This window comes from Corapipo altera, unplaced genomic scaffold, assembly GCF_003945725.1.
Source record: "Corapipo altera isolate COAL_440 unplaced genomic scaffold, ASM394572v1 22, whole genome shotgun sequence".
Lineage (NCBI taxonomy): Eukaryota > Metazoa > Chordata > Aves > Passeriformes > Pipridae > Corapipo > Corapipo altera.
Genome location: NW_020884886.1, coordinates 15,542,774 through 15,564,219, shown reverse-complemented (window position 1 = coordinate 15,564,219; position 21,446 = coordinate 15,542,774). Strand labels below are relative to the sequence as shown.

The 21,446-nt window shown below is 35.8% G+C and overlaps 1 protein-coding gene and 1 long non-coding RNA gene across 4 annotated transcripts in view; one reads left to right on the top strand and one right to left on the bottom strand.

Moving 5' to 3' along the window:
- Nucleotides 1-21,430, bottom strand: part of SLC30A9 (solute carrier family 30 member 9) — a 36,258-nt gene extending 14,828 nt beyond the window's left edge. Inside the window, exons 1-14 of one of the 2 annotated variants that reach the window (XM_027642882.1) lie at nt 21,300-21,430; nt 19,369-19,545; nt 16,812-16,874; nt 13,035-13,134; nt 11,591-11,683; nt 11,143-11,225; nt 10,015-10,073; nt 9,203-9,270; nt 5,774-5,876; nt 3,863-3,918; nt 2,333-2,468; nt 1,902-1,941; nt 1,385-1,456; nt 827-934 (exon numbers count right to left, since the gene is read on the bottom strand). In XM_027642882.1, coding sequence (XP_027498683.1) covers nt 827-934; nt 1,385-1,456; nt 1,902-1,941; nt 2,333-2,468; nt 3,863-3,918; nt 5,774-5,876; nt 9,203-9,270; nt 10,015-10,073; nt 11,143-11,225; nt 11,591-11,683; nt 13,035-13,134; nt 16,812-16,874; nt 19,369-19,545; nt 21,300-21,396 — 1,255 coding nt within the window. In that variant the 5' untranslated portion in view covers nt 21,397-21,430. Of the gene's footprint in view, nt 1-826; nt 935-1,384; nt 1,457-1,901; nt 1,942-2,332; nt 2,469-3,862; nt 3,919-5,773; nt 5,877-9,202; nt 9,271-10,014; nt 10,074-11,142; nt 11,226-11,590; nt 11,684-13,034; nt 13,135-16,811; nt 16,875-19,368; nt 19,546-20,763; nt 20,783-21,299 lie in introns of those variants that run through there. The other variant, XM_027642883.1, reaches the window with a different exon arrangement.
- LOC113946881 overlaps nt 20,771-21,446 on the top strand; it is a 24,516-nt gene continuing 23,840 nt past the window's right edge. For both annotated transcript variants that reach the window (XR_003527577.1, XR_003527576.1), the window contains exon 1: nt 20,771-20,844. This is a non-coding gene — a long non-coding RNA (uncharacterized LOC113946881). The remainder of the gene's footprint in view (nt 20,845-21,446) is intronic.

Genomic DNA, 21,446 nt, shown 5'->3' with positions numbered 1-21,446 from the left:
TAAAGGTATATAATAAAGGTATATAATAAAGGTATATAATAAAGGTAAGTTTATACACAAAGTTATATGCACCTAAACATAGGTAATAGAAAAAAAGTCAGTGTTCTTTTATCAATAACTCAAAAATTTTGAGTTATTATTTGAGTATTAAACATTTCTGGAATACAGTACTTATTATATAAGTTTCACTTATTCATTCCTATTCAGATTTGTAGAAATAGTACTGTATTTTTAAGTTCATGAAGGAAGCTAGAGATGAAAGAAAAAAATTACTTTTATACAAAAAATGAAACTTGCAATTAACTCATTAGAAGCCACAAATAAACAAAATTACAATCTTTATTGTTTTAAAAAGACAATACTTCAAAAGGGATAAATCATCACCTCTCTTTAGAAAACTTCACTGTGCAGCAAAGACATACTTTGAAACACTTGCCATGCAGACCATCCTACCTGCATGAGTTAGGTTTGGCCACACTGCTCGGGAGCAGCTATTGTTACTGAAGATGACACTAGTGCCACTATGTATCAAAAGGAAGGAAAGAACTGCTTCCTTCTGCAGCTGTGCACCACTTACTAAGGAAGCCCAAATTATGTAATCCCAACATGGCACAAAGTGATAAGTGACTGCAATAAATATTCTTTTAGTAAAACATAACTTCGTTTGTACGCCAAAACAGCTCAAAAGGAAGTTAGACCCATCTGCTTACAGAGTACAAGCATTAGAAAAAAAGAGCAGAGACATCTATGGAAACTAAATGCACTGTGTTCCTGTCACACACAGGAGTAAATCCACATCCTGCTTTGCTGCTGTGTAGAATTTTACCTGTTAAAGAAGTCAGACCCATACAGGTTGCAGCTACAGCCACGCTCAAAACTGCTGCAGCATCCTCCAGTAACACCACATTTGTACTAGGATCACGACTCTGCACAACTGCACATACAATAAAAAAAAGTTAATTGCTTTGGAAAGCTTAGCTTTATTACATTATGCACAGTACTTAAACTAGACTAACAACAGCAACTTTAAAAAAATTTCCATAACTATATAGGTGTAAACTGAATTTTTGCAAATGCACACACTTCTGAAAGCATTTATAAATACACAGAACAAGTCGAATTATTGAAGCTTCTCAAAAGCTTGAAAAGTTAAAAGGGGCATTTATCTTGAAAAATACAAGCACTTCAGCCAACTATTTAAGTAGCAGTACTTAAAACAACAAGTTTTCACCGAATCTGTGAAATGTTATTTGCTACTAGAATAGAAAACAGATCAATAAAGCAAGGGGAAAGGGAAAATAGAGAAAATTGTTTCTATCGTTACTCTAGTGAACAGATTCTGTTTTAAAGTAACCACATACCTTACTGCTATAATGACACATACCATATTGATAAAATGACAGGCCCTTGGCACGAGCACTCCTGCGAATTTCATTTATAGCAACAAGAAGGGTAGCTGAAACAACACCAAAGTTGTTGCTGAAAATGGTTAGAGGTAAAAAGACTTGTTTCCATTTTGAAGAGGAACTTCTCTTTATATCATAGCAACAGATCATCAAGGAAGCTCTGATTATTGAAAACTTTGAATAACAACAAAGCATAGTTAACTATCTTTTCTATGTGTCTCCATACAAATCAGAACAGTTACATTCTCTGATAGTTTAATACCAAAACGGTACTCTATGTGTACTTTCCAAATGATGTGTTCTTTGACTTATTATTACATAGACATTTAAGAAAAAAAAATGCTTTCCCACTTTTTTTTGTTTGATTACAACTATTTGCAACAGAGTTCAAAACTTCACTGTGTAAGCAAGGATCAATTATTACTGTGATTACTCACACAGTAATCTTAAGAAATTACAAATATGTAAATAGAAATATTTCTTGAAACTGCATACCTCCTTCAGATACCAACGACCCTGCTAAAATGCAGTATGCCTGTATGGAAAAAAAAATTATTATGTTATATGCATATTTGTACAGATCTCTTCATCACAGACTATCTAAACACAGCATTCCAGAACCTCTTTGCCGTGTAATTGTCCCTAAACAGAAGGAAACCAACAATATTTGCATTATGCAATATACTGCAATAGGAAAGGAGGACCTCTTGGGAGGTATGAAGGAAGATGCAGGGTTTAAAGAACACTTTTGCTGCAAGATCAGCTGTAGTTTAACAAGATTTTTTTTCTTAAAACATATTCTCATTAAGGGTGGTTTGAGTTAATTATGTTGGGATTCAAACTGACTCAGAAAGAGAATTTCAGAATATGCTATTATTTTTTATTAAGTCACTTGTTAAATACAATACCAAACAAGATTAGCTTACCCAGAGAAGAGATTCTACAGGATGAGGGTGGAGTAAACCTATGATCCCATGATACCAAGAAAGTCCTGCACCCATCATGAAAATGCCTACTCCACTAATCAGGGAGGCAATGTAGCGCATGTTTGTGAAACCATACCTAGATGAAAACAAAGGAAGTGATTTAGGAATATAAGATTCTGTATCTCTGCAAACATACCCCAAAGTTTTTCCACTAATTTTCACATCTTAAATTATCATCATATGACTTGGTATCTATTTAAGACAAAGCTGCTAAATCCCAATCTAATCCAAGGGAAAAAAAAAAAAGCCACTTGAAAAAGGGTATCTCGTACATGCAAGAACATCAAGCATAGATACTCTCCTAAATTGTTTTTAAATAGCTGAATTGGGTCTTGTGCAGAGATTGAGAATTTTACAACTGTAAAAAAAACCAAAACAAACAAAAAAAAAACCCAACAAAAAAAGCCCTAAACCCCACCAATATTCATGTCAGTTTTACATGCTAATGAAATGCTACTTCTAAATGAGAACTCTAGCCTTGTAGGTGGTTGGTCTACATAATTTATAATGCTAATTTAAAGGTAATAAATTGTATACATCTTTCAGTAGTAGGTAACTAGGGACATTCAACACTTGCAGTTTTTAAGAGCACTGTTCTAGAAAGTGGAAAGAGTTAAAGTAGTGTACCTTTATTTTTTTTTTTCTGTATTAACTGCTACTACAAACAGTACACTTCTTTAGCCACATTTAAGAAACTAGTATTTTGTTCTACTGAGTATATTTAGAAAGAAGGGAAAGAAGTGAGATAGAGGAAGGAGATACAATAAATATGTGGAGAAATTTAAGATTTAAATGTTTCAAATTTTAATGATGCTCTTAATGAGAAAAAGTTTAACTAATTCTGTAAATTAGATGTAGTTCTGTAAATTAGTGTTTACAGGATGAATGACTTGTCCAAATATATGAAGTGTTAACTAGGTCAACACTAAGAAAATGTCATGGAGAATACAGCTTATAATTTTCATGAAGATGTAAGAACTTATCAAGTAATACCCCTATTACTCAGATAAAAACAAAGAGCAGTTTAAGTCAAACACATCTCCTTATGGTAGAAGTAATTGCCTTGCAGCAAAGCACTTGTTAAAAAAAGGAAGAGGACAGTACTTTTTATTTTTTAAAAAATCCTGTGATTCACATGAACAGTGAATCTATTCACTGGAAAAGGTAGAAGAGCCCAGAACAACTTAGAGAAATAATGTCAATTAAAATTGACATTAAAATAGCAAAAGCATACCACAAAAAAACAAAACAAAACAAAGCACACATGCACAAAGCCACTGAAGCTACAGCTACAACTCCTGCAGCATGGGAGAAAACCCTTTTCTTATTTTATCTACTGTAAAATCAGAAACAAAAAATTCTGAAATGACACAAAACAGCAGACTAAAAAGAAAAAAGTGATGCAAAAACAAGAACGGATCTTACTCCTATATATAGTTAACAAAATCTTTATTTACTCAAAAAGCTTACGGATGACTAGGGTCAGGTGTCCTTGCAGACTGACTGATGCCCAAAGCTAGCAATGCCTATTTAGAACAAAAGGAGAAAGACTTTGTTAAAAAAACCTGAACATGAAAATAAATTAGAAACATTCTATATCAACTGAACTTCAGAGATAAAGGCAAATGCAATTGCTTGATCTGCATATATGTTTTGTTACAGATATTTTACTAGAGTTGGAATATAATCCTCAAAATCTGTCATCTAAATCTACCACCTCCAAGAAATTGTTAGTTATACCAATATATATAATATACATGCAATTACATGGTGTGTGTATATATAATTACTGTTAATTATAATTTTAGAATTGCAACTAAAAGTGAACATTAGATGCAATCAAAAGTGTTGTTGCTGTGCTTCAATGTGAAGGAATGAAGTTTCTCAGGGAACAAAGCTGTTTAAATAAATCCCTCTTGAAGAGAAATTATATTGAGATTGTGGTGTAGCATGGTAATGACATACTACATTTAAATCATCTACTTTACACGGCAGCTTTTTGCAGTCTATTTTTAAGGAAGACAAAAAAAATCTTGCTACCTAAATTCCCTATCTGCAACATAGTTAATTAGATGTGTATTAAGCTACTGATGCAGTAAGTTATAAATCTATACCTCAATTTTGCAAAGCATGTGTTTTGTTTCAGGACTATGAATTACTGAAACATAATAACAAGTATTAAAACTTAGACACTTCAAGTAGCAGCAGCAAGGTGCTTTGAGGAAGCAAGGTGTCTCCTGTGTTTTTCCCAAATTCACATACTCAAATATTTGGGGGGGGGGGGGGGGGGAACAAAACCAAACCACATTTCAGTGGAACATCCCTTCAGCGTATATAGTACCACTATCAAGCTTGGTTCACCTACAAATTGACACACTTGGCCACTTCAAGGCTGGTCTCCCCATAAATTTAAGTACTATCAGTTGAGCTAGTAGCACCCCATCTTTACATCTGAACAGTTGAAAGGTTGTGTAAAAACAACAAACCAAATGTGAGTCCTCAACTCAGTCTTTCTGGATAGAGAAGCATACTAGGTCCAACTCAAGCAAAAAGGTTGCTGAAACTATTCTAATATGCTTTTCAAGATATTCAGTCTGCTCTAAGGTCCCATATACTCCTCAAATCTGGAGGAGCACAAGACTTGCATTTTAGCAGCCACAAGTTACCCAAGGACTCCTCTTGCCTGAGGTGCAGGAGGGTTTCAGTCACTCATCTTTAAGGGTTGGGTTTTTTTGTTTCCAAAGCCTCGCTATATCAAACACTGCAACAAGATAGATTCTTACCACAATGCGAGAAGGGAAAATTCCAAGGTGTCACAACATATGCTTCAAGCATATCATAGAAAACAGTGGAAAAAACATTAATTTTATCTCTGCACTAATTCTGAGTCTGCCACACCACTTATCAAAGTAAATGTGCCGAATATGTGCCTACTTGTGCTGTGAGAGGCTGATAAGGTAATCAAGGAACAGAAAAAGAAACCAAGATGCTCAAATTCTCATTATTCTACCAAGAGATGACTAAGCAACAAGTTTGTCATTGTATTATAATAACTGACAGAAGTATTTCAAATTAACATTTAACCAAAATATTAACCAAAATAAGAGACACTTTGTACATCATCTTAGTTTCATGTCCCATTCATGAGCCATGAAGTAGCTGAGTATAGTTCTGCTTACTGCAACTCCTCTCTATCAACATATTTCTAAAAAAACTTCAAAATCTACATTCTGACTTGTCTCGTTTTTACATTAATGCAAATTAAAAACCATCCAATTTTCATTTTTTATTCAAGTGCAATAGAGCTACTACAAGTATCTTTCTTTATTCCTGGAAGTTATTACAAGTACTAACTCTAGCAGAATGGGAAAAAACACTCACCTGGTTACATGTGTCTGCTAAAGAATGTATGGCTTCTGAAAACATACTTGCAGAACCCGTGTAAACCCAAGCAAGTAGCTTAAAGAAAAAATTCAACCCATTTCTGAAAAAAAGAGAAGAAAAAAGCTAAAGAACAACAGAATATTCGGTGTTCAATACTTTCAACAAAACCACAAATGCTGCATGCATTACCTGCCAGAAAGTGGTAAAACCGAGTATCAGTTTTATCATTAGAGACCTGTACAGATACACAACGCATACAGATTTTCTGCATGGTTACTGTTAAAAACACCCTTTCAGCTAAACGTGATAAGGTGTTGAGTTTATCTGAAGGTACATTTCAGTTGTGCGGCTCACACCTGTTGAGATGGCACAACAGGCACTCAGCTGGGATTTTATTTCACCCCTACAAATTCCAAAGTTGTGAGGGAATTTTATATCCTAGAAATCTAATTCTTATTTGAACCTTAGCCACACTAGGGTTTTCAGATGTTGGGCCCAGCAAAATCAATCTGTTAATGATGTCAAGTACATTCGTGATAGGACAGAAAGATGAAGAATGCTACACAGGAAATAATTACAAAAAACACAGTGGGTCTACAGAGCCATTAAGGCTATTTGGTGTTCCATGTTTGACTAGATATTCACATGAATAAAACAATACAAAAAACTCAGTTTTAAGACAAATTCAGCACTGTATTTGAAAGTAATAAGCCCTATGAAAGCCTAAAGTCTGCTGAAGAAATACCACAGCAGAGAAAAAAAAATCCAAACCCAGCAGATTCTGAGAAGGCAGCTAAAATACTCTGAATAAGTTTGAAACGAAGTTATCTTTTACACCAGTGACCACCAATTTAGAAAGTATTTTCTCTATTGTGCTGCACTGAACTGACTGATTTAGCTACCTCATTTCTATCTGCATGGACCTGAAAGTAGGAAACTGAACAGAACACAAACCAAATCTACTAAAGGTTGAAAGATTTATTGTAAAGTTTTGGACATTGAGCCAAGAAATACTAAAACCAAAAAAACCCCAAAACCCCATGATTCATTGGGTACAATTCTATACAACTGTTTATAACTGTAAGTTATAAACAAAGTCCATTTAGGAGGCAGACATTCACCAGCAAAATAAGGGGAGGATTGTTGAAAAAGTACATATCTTCCTTCCTGTCAGAAGACCTGTCAATTTTAGCATAAAGTCTAAATTTAGTTGGTAACTTTAAAATATACTGATACATAAACAAAATCAGTATTTCTTTGAAAAGAAATACACAAATGCAAAAGTAGATCAAAATCAATTATACAAATCAAGTTTCCCAACTTCGCAATTTCAGTTATAATTGCAACAAATTCAAATAAACCTAACCTGACGGAACTGTAAACTTGAAAAAATTAAAGGGCATTAATACTTGCATTTGCAGATCTATCATTCCAAATTCGTTTCAAAGATAACCATCTCATAACTCCAAGATGAATATGTGGTACATGAAATACAGAGAATTGAGAAATATATATAGGGAATTGTGCCATCATGTGACTGCCCATTTTTTATACTCTATCTCACAGCATAAGATACTGATCTAGACGGACCTGGTGTGATTAACCATCTCTGTCTAGGTACATTAAATATTTAGACTTTTGAAGAAACAACAGTAAAAAAATCAATGTCAGAATTTAAAAAAAAAACAACAAAAAACCTGAAATTATTCAGATCCATTATGAAGCTATGGAAAAAAAATCTTCTATTTAGGCCCTAGATTTGAAAAATAAACACATTTATTTCCAAAGAAGTGGTAACATTACTAACATCCTTCACCACCAGTATTTTTTAAAAAATATTATATGCTGTGCAAACTTTGTACTGCTTAAAAGGTAATGCATTAGTGTGACAGTGAAATCACTTCAACAACACCAGACTCTGAGGAATGTTTTGCTAGTTACAGATTTGATAAAAAACATTACCCTCCTGTATTTCTATAACAGAGCTACAGAGTTCCCCTTCAAACACGGAATTCTATTAACAACATAGAGCATTCCAGTGCAGCTGGTCTATACTTTCACACACAGATTCACAACACAACTCTGATTTCGAATGAACCACATTTCATCCTCACTGGGGAAGGCTAAAGTTTGTTAAAAGTCTACCAAATCATTCCAACTAAAGAAGTTAAGACAGACTGGGCTTTCCTGACACAAAGCCAGAAACCATTAAAAAGAAGACCAAGACCACCAACAAAGGAGCACTGATGGTGGCCTTGACTTAAACCTCTGAAAAGTCATCAGGTATTTGAGGGCCAAGAGTCACTTGAACTTCTAAAAAAGCTCCACAAAAAGGTGTCTGAGCAACACAACAGTCTCTACAAACATCTGCCAGCCTGGTTGCCTGGCTTTCATGTATAAAAATACCTAATCATCCAAAAGGTATTTTTGTTATGTTTATAGCAATGCCCTATCTACAAAGCAAGAGGACAGGTCTGTTTTCATTATATCATTATAAGAAACAGAAAGAGGTAGAAATGACCACAACACCCCCTCTTTTTTTTCCATTAGAAACATCTGTACTAGCAGTTCTTACATGTTTTTAACTTAGAAGGCTCTGAACAGTTACTAGTAGAATACTCAATAAAGTGGGAGGTTTTCAGTCAAGCGAGCTTTGAATTTTAACTCCCCAAGTAAAAGAACATAGTTTTGTAGGACCTTAAAAGGTTACTTCCTGCTCATTGTTTCCTGTGCCAAAACAAGCATTTTCCTGTTTGTATTTTGCTTTCTTATATCAACAGTGTCTGATCAAATAAATAGCTTTTATAAAAATAATTTATTTTAAAACTATAATGTTTCACGGCAAATAAGTTTTAGTCATCATTTCCTCAGAGAAATTTAACACACTTCTCCCTATTTCATGCCAGATAGTCTCTGTGAACATTTGCTTTACATCAGGATCATTAATTTGTTTCATTCAAACTTTTAAAACGTGAAAGGGAAAAAGCTCCTAAAATATCCCTTTTTCAACTAGAGAAGAAAGGAGTTAAATAACAGTATAAAGAGAAAAGTGAATTCTTTTCTGTTGGTTACGCAGAAGATTGTTTTACATGTACGAAAATCTTCCTCTCAAGAAGAAGTAAGAAAAAAGGACAGCTTTACTGTCCCTTCATGTCCTTCAAAATTTTACTTTAATGAACTGTTTAGTCTCCAACTCAAAAAAATCTGCTCTTTTCACATCAGACATTTATTCAATACCTGATCTGTATATATATTGATGAATGTATTCACATGAACTCTCCCATCAACAACGAACAAACATATCTATTCACTTCAGTTACAGAGATACAGATACCTTTATCTTAAATACACACACTGTTCCTATTTCCAGGATAATAAAAATAAATTGCTTTATACTTGCATAAACAAAATATTTTTTTTACTTACATGCAAATAGCTACCATTACCACCTTCCCTGGTCCCTTGAAAAACATAGTTGCTGTACTGGAGCGTGGCTACATAAAGAAATAACAGATAATTAAAGAACTAAATCTTGACCTCATGAGACACCTACCACACAAATTATTAAATAAAAAACTTTGCAATGCCCTGTATTGCAGAAGTGAAGCTACAATCCTTGAAGACAACTAATTCTCTACTGAATGTTCAGCCAAACTGCAGTTGGGTCATATATTTCAACAGATGGACGGCTATAAAATAAACAACCAACAAAGTCTCCAGCAGAGGCCACTGCAGCCATAAGGCCAGGCACCAGCTGTGCAGCAGAACAATTATGAAATCATTCTACACAGCAGAGCACCAGGATCTCAGGCATGTATCTGCTTAAGCAAAGCAGAAGGGTCAGTAGTGCATAGCCAAAAGTATTAATCTTCTGGGGTCCTTTCCTTAAGAAACTTATTTAATTTCTTTAAATTAACAGTATTTTTGCTATACATATTAATAGGTTATACATGAAATCACAAGTATAGCTAAAATTTTGATAAGAAGCCAACCAGAAAAAAAAAAAAAAACTTACTGGTGGTTTACACTGTCGCAGTAGGAACCCGTTTAAACTGTCATCATAACATTTACTACTGCATTACAATCTGAGATAGATCTGGTATATTACAATGCAAATAAATGTTCCTATAATATTCAGCTAGTTAAGCTTATGCAACCATTACACAAATTTTCCTTCAAAAAGTGTCATAGCACATCTCATGACACTTTTCTAGCCAAAAACCTGAAAACATCCTTACCTTAGTATTTCCAAAGAACTCCTTGTACTCCCACAACAGCCTTTGGTTTCTAAATAGATCTGCAATACAAAATTATTATCATAAATATGTACTAGTAACCAATAGTTTCAGGAATTTAAGTCTACTTTTTTTATGCAGCAGCCAACTTCTAATAAGAACTACATGATCTATCTTAAGTGTAAAAAATTTCTCCTTTGGTATTGTTAATCAGAAACACACATTGTTATGCACTCATGCAAAATGCCAAATACAATGTTATGATCCTATACACTGTTGCCATTTATACCAACAAAGGATGATGCACAGAAGGAAAAAACTCAAAATACACTTCACCAAATTCAGGCATTTTATTTATATCCAATAATTATTTTGCAGGTCAATAAAAATTTTGGAGCTACTGACTGCACTCTCAGTACAAACACACACAGACAGTTTAACAGGTGCCTGCAGTTCTAATCTTTTTACTGGAAGGGTGTTCCTATGGCACAACTGTTTTAAAGAAATTGACAGGACCTCTAATTTTAAGGTGTACAACTTCACTAAGTACCTTGAAGCAGCATTGCCTCTCCTGTGATTTTAACTGACTAGACAGATCCAAATACATTACAAACTACTGATTTGACTGTATCTGTTATTGGTAATACCAGTAAGGGTAAAAACAATAATATTAAGTAAAGAGAGACAATTTGGGGGTATTTCTCCCCTTCTGAAACACAAAGGCAAGCTGAATTCATTTTAGAGGAAAAATAAATACGTAATGGTATGGTATAGAGATTTGGATCAGTTTTAAGTATTTTCAAAATTCTAAATCAGAAAAAAAAAATGCAAACTCACTAAAAGTAAAATATCATCTAAAAATTGAAAGTCCCCCCCCAAAAGAGTATGACTATAGATCTCAACTGAAGGTATATTCTTGCTATAGCACAAAGATGATAAATTGTAAGATAGTAACAGACTGTATCTTCATAGATCATAACATGTTATTCTAACATTATGCTATAAAATCTAATAAGCAATTGCTAAATCTGAATGTAGATGTTCTCAGGGAAATAACACACTATCTGGTGGATTTCCAACAATCATACTTTGTTGTTTACATTTCAAGTTATTTGAAAACTCTGTACTCACTTTCTCTGTACTTGATCTCTGCCTCTTTACGCCGTTTTCTTTCTCTGGCAAGAGCCTCTGGACTACCCCAAACTTCAAGAGACCTGCATGAAGTAAAAGTACCTTAACAATGGTCCTCTTCATGCAACTTTTTTTTCAGTTTGACTACATCAGAAATGCCTTTCCTAAAGCAGAACAAAGTACCCCCGCAGACTACAGTACACAATAAAAAGCTTGGCAAGAGGGGGCTGAATACAAGCACAAAAACATACTCTCCAATTTTATATAATATAATTACATAACAATATAATTATTACAATAATTAGGATGCAAAATCTGTTCATACAGAAAATAGAAAACATTATTTCCCTTTCACATTGCACACCTGACTTTTGAAATTTTTTTTCCTCTCTCTCATATAATCCATTTTAAATAATTCAAACATTTTCCTTCATAAAAACGCTCTTACTTTGCCTCTACATCTGATCTCAGATATACGGTGAAAGTCTCAGTGTCATCATGGGGACTTCGTCGTTTAATTTTCCTCAGCTGGTCTAAATCACTAAACAAAGTGGACAAAGAGTTTAGTGCAGGAAAAGGTTCATATTATTCTAATTTGACTTTTATATCTGGGTGATGTTCCACAATTTTGATATTACTAATCTGCTATACAAAAAAAGTGAAGTTGTTTACTTCTGTCAAAGAGAATATATATATATACCACATGAAGCAAGTGATCTCCATGATGTTATTGAAAACCATTGTGTTTTTCACATCATGTCCACACACTATGAAATACTATACACTGAAGACAAAGTAATAACACTAAATAATAAAACATCCAATAAATGATCTGCATGTAATTGATAATGTGCACATGTGCTAGACAAGAGGGTTAATGAATTAGCATCTCTAAACAGGCATCAGAAGTCATGTGACAAGAAAAGTTAGGAAATTTAACCCCAAAACCTACGCACACAGCACAAGCTGCAAAAGGCTGAAGGTAACAAAGCTACTTCAGGAAACAAATTAATTTCCTGTGCTGGTTAACTCATTAGGTCATCTACACTGAAAAGCATTAAGGATTTTTTTTTTAAATACAACAGAAGACCTAATTTTTAGCCCCACAAATTATCTAGCCCTTTTTTCTTTTTTTTTTTTCTTTTTTCTTATCCCTTTTGGTCAATCCAGCAAAACTTTAACTAGTTATGATAAATATAATGCAGAGGACTAACCATTAATTGTCACTGTATCCTCAGCAAAGACTAATTATAGTGACACACGGTATAAGTAAAAAATGGGGAGGAACAGCAACAGCACAAAAGTTATAAACAAAGCTGCTAAGCCTTTAGATTTAATATGGGTCACATACATAACATGCATGAAATCTGACAGACACCTCACCTAAAACAATACTCAGTAAGACCTGTTGGCAGGTATGGCATGTAGTAAAAGGCAGTAAACATGAATCAAGTAACAATAGTTAGGTTACAGCAAACCAAATTATATTTTATTCCAAATTACAGACCTCACGTAACATGAAGTTTCCACTGATCTTTTAGAGATGTTCACATCAAACCATCATGACCCCAAAATGCTGAATCAAGAGTTATTTGACATCCCTCCCATAAAGCTGCTCTAGGAGTTGGTCTCCCTCCAGCTAGATTTATGGTCATATAAGTACAAATAAATCACTCTAAGAAGCAGCTATTGAAACACGCAAATTCAGTGCAGGCTCCTAATCCACTGTAACAGTAAGTAAAAAAGAACTAACTTTAGCCACTTAAAATTAGGTATACCACAAAAACACTTAAAAAAAGTTGTCATGCCAAATCACTCTACAATTACAATTACTTTTGTTGCACATATGAACAAATATTCAGAATTTAAATTTCAACTCAAACCCATCATACCTGGATTTAAGACAAAATTCATTTATTGCTCTGACTCCAGTGATGAAGTTGTTCTGAGTGTATTTTGGTCCATACTCTCTTTTTTTAAGGACTGCTTTCACTTAAAAACAGAAACAGATAAGCAAGTTAAATCATTCATGAAGACTACAGCAGAGACTTCAAAAACTAATTCAGTCTAGTCTCATACCTCGAAGGTGACATGTGAAAAACAATGCTCACCAGTGATACAGAAATCTACAGAGAAGAGAAAGGAATCTTCCTCACTGTGGAAATGAGTAGAATGATTTATCTCCAAAAATGCTACTTGTTAAGTTGTAGTTCAGGATGCTCAGACATCCCACATACCTAACTGCCACTGTCAGCTACTTCTCCAACTTCAACGTCAGAGATGGTGCTTGGCTACACAGACAGCATTTAAATATGGCAATTTGGAAACCCCTGCTCTAGGAACTGAAACAGGAACAGATAGTTGCATTTCAATTTTTTCCAATACTTAACCAATTCCACCTTCTGCAAATCAGATTTTTGACCTTTGCAGACCATACAGAGAAATGAGACAGACTGTATATGTCATTGTTCTCAACTATTACTTTCAAAATTAGTACACTTACCATTGGGCATTTATAGCAAAAACATATATTCTTTATTTATACTTCTCTGTATGTCTAGAAGATGTACTTTTATCACATCAGATTTTCACACACAAAGAAAAGAATACCACATATATTTAGAAAAATTATAAACAGAATGTTAAATTCATTTTCAAATGTAAGTCACTATACACTCACATCTATTAAAAACATTATGCTTATTGGAAGAAGAGTTATGTTTTCTGACGGAGATAACATCACAGAACACAACTGAAAACAAAAAGCTCAAATTCTACCCATGAGAAGACTTTAGAGCGTGCATGAACTTCCTGCATATCACAGGACTGATATGATTTCTCTAGGTAGTCCAGAACTACTACTTATGTCACAGGATAGTTAGAGAAAGATACTGCTTCTAAAGACTTTGAGAAAAGACAATGTAGAACTCCAGGGAAAAATACTTCTGAGTTTTGAAACCTTAATGGCAAAATGTATTGCTTGACACTCAACAATGCACTAACAGTACATGTATTAATATTTATCATAATAATCTGATTTCTCTCATCCAGTTTGAACTTGAACAATTTTTTAGGTACCTGAGTAATCACATTCATCCCACAATGCTCCTGAGTGAAAAGTGACAAAAAAAAAAAACAAAACTTTGAGATTTCCTAAAAACAGTCCATCATTTACTAAGGTTAGAACAGGGTGATAATATTTAATCAAGAATGCTTCCTATCTTTTCTTATTTAAAACATATACATACCCAAATCATATTAACCTTACTAAAAAGTAACTTGTGGATTTATCAAACACTTATTAATCCATCTTTCAGAAACAAAGGCAAATTTCACTAAGATAAATTACTATAATTGTACATTGCAGAATATCTCAACAATCCTACTCCTAAGTTCAAATAACTGTATAAAACTCGCAATGAATGTGGGGGGAAAAAATCCATTTGGTATTTCCAACAGAAAGACAAAGCTCAATAAAAGATGATGTAAATAAAACACTTAGAAAAGCACATTTTTTTAAGATTAGTAATCCTTTAAAACATTATTGTCTTAGTAACATTTGGATCAGAGCACCATCTTAAGATTAGAATTCCACTTCCTAGGCATTATCAAAATCCTTAACCTAAATGTTGTTCTATGTGCATCTATAATCTACAGAAGGAAAACTCTTCTTACTAAAAGATGGATCTATTTTCACAACAATTTCACAGTAATTTCTCCTATCTACCTTGTATTATCCCCCTGCATGCAACTACATGACAATGGACCTAAAGAAATAGACATAAAGGATGTAGACAAAAGTGCACAGAAAATAAACATAGACACTGATAATGTTAGGAAAAACTATTATTATTTGATGTTTCTTTAAATTTGAGAAAGACAGGGAGGACTTTGGAAGGACTTTTGATACACTGAAGGTTAGGAGTGATCAAAAGCAGTTTTTAATAGCATAATTCTCACAACATAAGAACAGAAACTATCAAAATAAAGATGGAATGAAATCAAGTCATGACAAATTAAAAACATGAAAGTTATGTTCTTATTTTACCCACTTACATTTTTAAACAATGTAACTGAAGACAAAAGTATCTATTTTTGCTTGTATTGGGTTTGCATGGCAAGGTTTGGTAGTGGGGGGTGGCTTCTGTGAGAAGCTGCCACTGTGTCTGACAGATCCAATGCCAGCTGGCTCCAGGACAGATCTGCCCCTGACCAAGGCTGAGCCCATCAGCAACGGTGGTAGTGCCTCTGGGATAATACATTTAACAAGGGGAAAAATACATCCGGCACAATGGCAACTCCAGTCAGCAGAGAGGAGTGAGAACATGTGAGAGAAACAGCTCTGCAGGCACCAAGGTCAGTGCAGAAGGAAGGGGAGGAGGTGCTCCAGGTGCCAGAGCAGAGGTTCCCCTGCAGCCCATGGTGAAGAACCATGATGAGGGAGGCTGTGCCCCTGATAGAGGACGTAACACTGGAGCAGTGGGTGCCCAAAGGAAGTTGTGACCCTGTGGGAAGCCCACACTGGAGCAGGCTCCTGGCAGGACCTGTGGCCCCATGCAGAGGGAAGTCCACGCTGGAACAGGTTTGCTAGCAGGATTTGTGACCCCAGGGGGCCCCCACATTGGAGCAGCCTGTTCCTGAAGGAAGAGGGACCCACGCTGCAGCAGTTCATTAAGAACTGCAGCCTGTGGGAAGGACTCAAGGTGGAGAAGTTCATGGAGGACTGTCTCCCATGGAGGGGAAGAGTGTGAGGAGTCCTCCTCCTGAGGAGGAAGGAGCAGCAGAGACAATGCGTTATGAACTATACCCAGCTCCCATTCCCCATCCCCCTGCACCCCTGGGGGTAAAAAGGTAGAGAAACTCCGGAGTAAGATTAATTCCTGGGAAGGAGGGAAGGACTGGGGGAAGGTGTTTTAAGATCTAGTTTTCATTTCTCACTACTGTACTCTGTTTTGACTGGTAATAATTTAAACTAACTTTCCCCAAGTCAAATCTGTTTTGCCTGTGACAGCACTTGGTGAGTGATCTCTCCCTGTCCTTATCTCAACCCATGAGCCTTTCAGATATTTTCTCTCCCCTGTCCAACTGCAAAGGACAGTGATAGATCAGTTTGGGCGGCAACCTGGCATCCAGCCAGTGTCAAACCCACCACATTAGTACAGACACAAATGGGAATATTGCAGGACTCAGATTAGGCACTTCCTGTGGTCAAAATATATTTAGAAGCAACACTGATTAGATTAACTCAGTACTAAGAAAGAACAGACGAAGACTTAGAGCAAGGAACAGGGGAAGATCAAGTGTTCAGCTTAGCCACATTAAGTCTGAGATGGTGAATGGACATGCCTAAAAACATGCAAGGAGAACAGACCATGATAACAGATGAGAAAATAAATTAGTCTTTTCCTGATAAACTCTGAGCTTAAATGAAACAACTAAAAACAAACACAGAAGAGTGAGCAATTAGAAGGAATACTCCTATATTTGATTTTTCAGGAACCCTTTTTAAACAAATGCGTATCAAACAAATCTGACATACAAATGTGTTTTAAAAATGTTATTCATGTAACTTCTTTACCCAACTGAAAAGGAACCACAGTTTCCTTACACGCTTTTTTTGACTACTAGTAAACAGCAGCAAAGTTTCAATGCAGTAAACATTTCTTTACCTTTTACTTGAATTGGCTGCTTAGGCAAAGACTGCTTTTGACCTGCATTGGTTGTATCTTGTCCTGTAAAAGTAAAGATCACTGTAAATATGGAAGTAAAGACTTTGGTTGACATAACAACATAAGAATATATCTTAATATTGCTTTTCACCCTGACCATTAAAAATATATTTGGTAGATTTCCAACATTTAAAACTCTCAAAAGACAGAAACAGTAAAAAAAAAACCAACCAAAAAAAAAAAAATTACACATTTAATACAGCATTGATCAATAGACTCCTAGCAGCTTGAAGAGGAACACCAACTTCCAACATACTTCAGAAAGTATTCTGAATTTAAAAAAAATATTTTAACAGTGTACTTATAGTTTGGGACAAGTTTTTATAGCTTATGGCTGCTGTATATCAGAGTGTCTCAAAGCATTCAAGCTGGGATTCAATTTTAAGCTTCTTCATTTACAAAAAGTAAGCTCCATAAAATACAGAATATTTAAACTAAAATCCACAACTCCTATGTAACAAGATGGAGCTAGAATGAAAAAGTATTTTAGCTGGTTTTGAAACTTGAGGATATGATTCCATAAAAAAACCCCAATAAAATATAATTTACAGTGGTTAATTTAATCTTAATATTTGGAAAATTATAAAATCCAGTAATTTCAGTGAGATTTCTATTTAGAAACTAGAAGTACTACTTGAAAACACAAACAAATATTGCATCCTTGTCTCATATATTTTGACACAGCTTTCAGAACAAAATTCTTATAATTCTAACACATCAAACCAACATATCCACTCTTTTGTGCCCTACTGCTCTCTAACACTGGAGGTTTGCCACACATCCATAACCATCAACAAAATCAAAAATGACATCATTGAAAGTGATGTATTAAAAAAATAAAGATTTTTCAAGTAGGTTAGTGTTAATTAAGGTGATATTCCTAGTTTAATATGCTACTCAAACTACCCAAAGATCAGATATTCTTGAAGGTTGGACTACATAACTATCTTTCCATCAAGCAATTAGCTAATTGAGGACCACACCTAATAACAATTCAAATATACTTTCTTGGAAAAATAACACATATAAATTCATGCAGCTGATCTTGTTACACAACAAATAAGGCTGCACCATAAATAAATAGCATTCTTTAAACAGTCATCTCTATTGGTTGTTCGACTTGAAAACAAAACTAAAAAATCCCTTTGTTGTTCCTTTACTTTCTTTTCTTACCTGGTTTAAAACACCAGACAGCTGATGCATGAAAAAAAGTTTCCACTAAGACTGCTTAGGAAAAACTGAGTGGCATCGTCTTTTCACAAAAATGTGTACAACCATTTATATCATTAAAACAAATATCACAAACACCATTTAACAAAAGATCGGGTCACAAGATTTCAGAGGGGGGAAAAAAGAGGCACAAAATTATTAAGATTTATATCCATGCACAGATATCCATGTACATCAAGTACCCTTTTGAAGACTACCTCAGCTTATAGACTAAACAAAATCATAGTGCATCGCTGAGAAAAAAAGATATGGAATACTTCAATTCACAGTCACTGTTTTTCAGACAAGTAGAGATTGATATGATAGAACCTTCAAAACTGAACAACATTTAAGATTCACTTTTGTACTTCCAAACATGAGAAATGTAATATTCTTAGCTGGTTACAGTTACTAGCTTTTAAAGACTGTTGCAAGCCTCAGGAATTTACAAGTTACTAAAGAAGGAAGGAATGTCTGCTACCCTGACAATGAAGAGAAGGAAATTTTCTTTAGAAGACCGCTTGGTTGAAGACAAAAGCACAAAGAAAGATAGCTCTCATGTTAAAAAGCATCTGTTATCTCTTAAGCACAGTAGTCTTCCAAGCCTGTATCTGTGCAGTCCTACAGTTAATAAGCATCAAATATAGAGGATGCTATGATGGACCAAGGACAATACAGTTCTGAATTTCACAAACACCTATCAAGCACAAGATTGACAACTGAACTGAAGAGCAAGGAGGGCTGGGTTATGTACAGTGTATCAAATGTTTAATGTGAACAATGCAGTTCTAACAAGTGTCAGATTAGAAAGCTCTAGCAGATGAATCAGCTCAACCTTCTTTACCAGTCATTTATAGCCTAGCCTAGAGAAGCCACAATGCTCAACAGTCACACTCATTCAACCTCTACCATTAGTTCATTTCACACAACATACCTGAAATACTACCAAAAAAATTCAAATGCGCAAGCAAAGTGGTGAAAGATGAGTAACACATTCCATTTCTTATCCCTTAAGTTATGTAAGCCTTTCAACATCCACATTTTATCCTGGTCACTTTAAATTTGATTCCTCTAAACTTAAATCCTGTAAATACCAGAATGCCAAAGAAATAAATTTCAGCATTCTTCCCCACTTATGCATTTGAAATTCATATATAAACACCCACAAACAAAAACCTACTAAGAAATCTGCAACCATAATATCACACAATTGAAAGAAAAAAGTTATCACTAAAGACATTAAGTTTTTACATTTTTATAAATACTCTTTATTTTAGCTTAGTACTACCTGTTTCAGCCTTATTTAGTGTTTCTTCACGGGCTGACCTATTTGTATCTTCTGATCCAAGATCTTTTTTCTGACCATTGGATGTGTAAACTCTCACTTGACTCATCAACTGCATGGGCAGGCGATTGCATGGCAGAATATAAGACAGGCTCCCACTTTTCATTGAAGCTTTCCATCCTAACAAGGGGAGGAAAAAATGCTGTTTCAGACAACCATTTTAGAAGGAAAAAGAAGGAAAAGCAAAATTGGAGTATATACCATGCTTTCACTGCCTCTCTTCAAACACCCAGTTTTAAATTTCATTCTAACACTAGGGATTTTTACCCATACAATCCAGTATGGATACAGATTTTTCCCAAGACCTCTGGACGATCTCAGGATGTTTAAAAAAAAAAAAGAAAAAAAAAAAACCAAACCAAACCAAACAAACAAACAAACAAAAAAAAAAAAAAACAAAGCTATCTGACAAGATGGGCTTACTGATACATTAAGTCACATTATAGTCATACCGCCTCAAAATCTCTAAAAACCAAGTATTGATAAAAGAACAAATACAGACCACTACAAAACTAGTTAGTGCTGCCATTTCGTACAAACCTCTGTATGAACCACAGCTTATCAATTAAGAAAAACTGAACTATGTGCATTACCCACTTGCTACAGAAATTATGTAGAAAAGTACACAATATTGTATAAAACTTTCTAAAAGCCCATTGAGAAATCACCCTAGGTAGGTAATCTTCTATTTCAAAAGATTAGCCAAAAGTAGAGTTGCATGCAGTACAGACCAACCTGTATCAGCAACCAGTTTCTTTTAGGGAACACAAACACTCTGGTAGAGAGGGCATATAGCTCCTCCAACTAGAAATGCAGCAGGGAAACTGGCTGCTTTGGAAAACACTCACCAAAAGAATAAATATTTTTTTTAAAATAATCAATCAGTGCTGCTAAATCAAGTCATGCAACAAGCAGTGCTGGTAAATCAAGTCATGCAAAGCATGACCACTCATATACGAATAACACACTGCTCACAAAAAAGGTAATATTTTACAGAAGTGTTTATTCTGTAAAAGTCTCAAAAGCTTTCCTTTTTTTTAGCCTTCTGCAGTACCAAGGCACCTGCACGTGTGCATGCACTGACCTGACCCTTATTGAAGGAACAATTTCACCAAAAAGGGCAGATAAGCTCTTACTGACTAACAGTTGACGCAAATGGGACAAAAGCCCTGAATACTCAACACAGCTCAATGAATCAGCTTACTGGCTACGAATTTATAAAGCACTACAATAAATATATGGCACAAGATGAGCAGTGTTGTTTCCTAAGCTCTGGTGTTACTGTAGCAGTTGAAAAGGGTAAACTTCATCAGCACGTTTAGAGGACGTTTTTCTTACTCATCCACACACGCACGAAACCGTTAACGGGTATTTGCTGCAATTCAGCGGTCAGTGGCTACAAGAAGAGGGACAAAACTGGTGAGATTCAAATGTCATGAGATCTGTAGTCTAAAGGAAAAGCCAGGTCTCGCTCCTCATACCAACACAAACCCAGTCAGGTCGCGCTTCGTTTTATGTAATTCCTGCAAACTTCGGCCCCAACACGGGCATGACGCGCCCGCTTTGCGTCAGGCGGGGCTGCCACGGCCCGGCCGAGGACACCCGGGGCCCGGCCCTGCGCTCGCAACAGAAACTTAGGCGTTTTGCTTCCTGCTGTCCAAAAATTTGGACGTTTTTCCTTCTTTTTAAAGCCGATTCGCAGAACGCAGCCAGCGCTCCCGGCCCGCCGGTGCCCGCAACCGGGAGCAGCGCCGCTGCCTCGGGAGGAACGCCGGCACTCGCTGTGCCCCAGGCGAGAGCGCAGCTCCATCACAGCTCCCTGCGAGCCCCGGTCGGGGCGGTGCGGCGGGCCGGGGGCTCCCCGCGGGACTCACCGTGGCAGGCGCGGGGCCGCGGCGCCGCCTGGCACCGCAGGTACAGGCGGTAGAGGCCGCGGCAGCCCCGCCGCTGGGCGGCCAGGGCTGGCATCATGGCGGCGGCCGCTCGGCAGCGGCCGGTGGGCGGGCGGCGATGCGCATGGG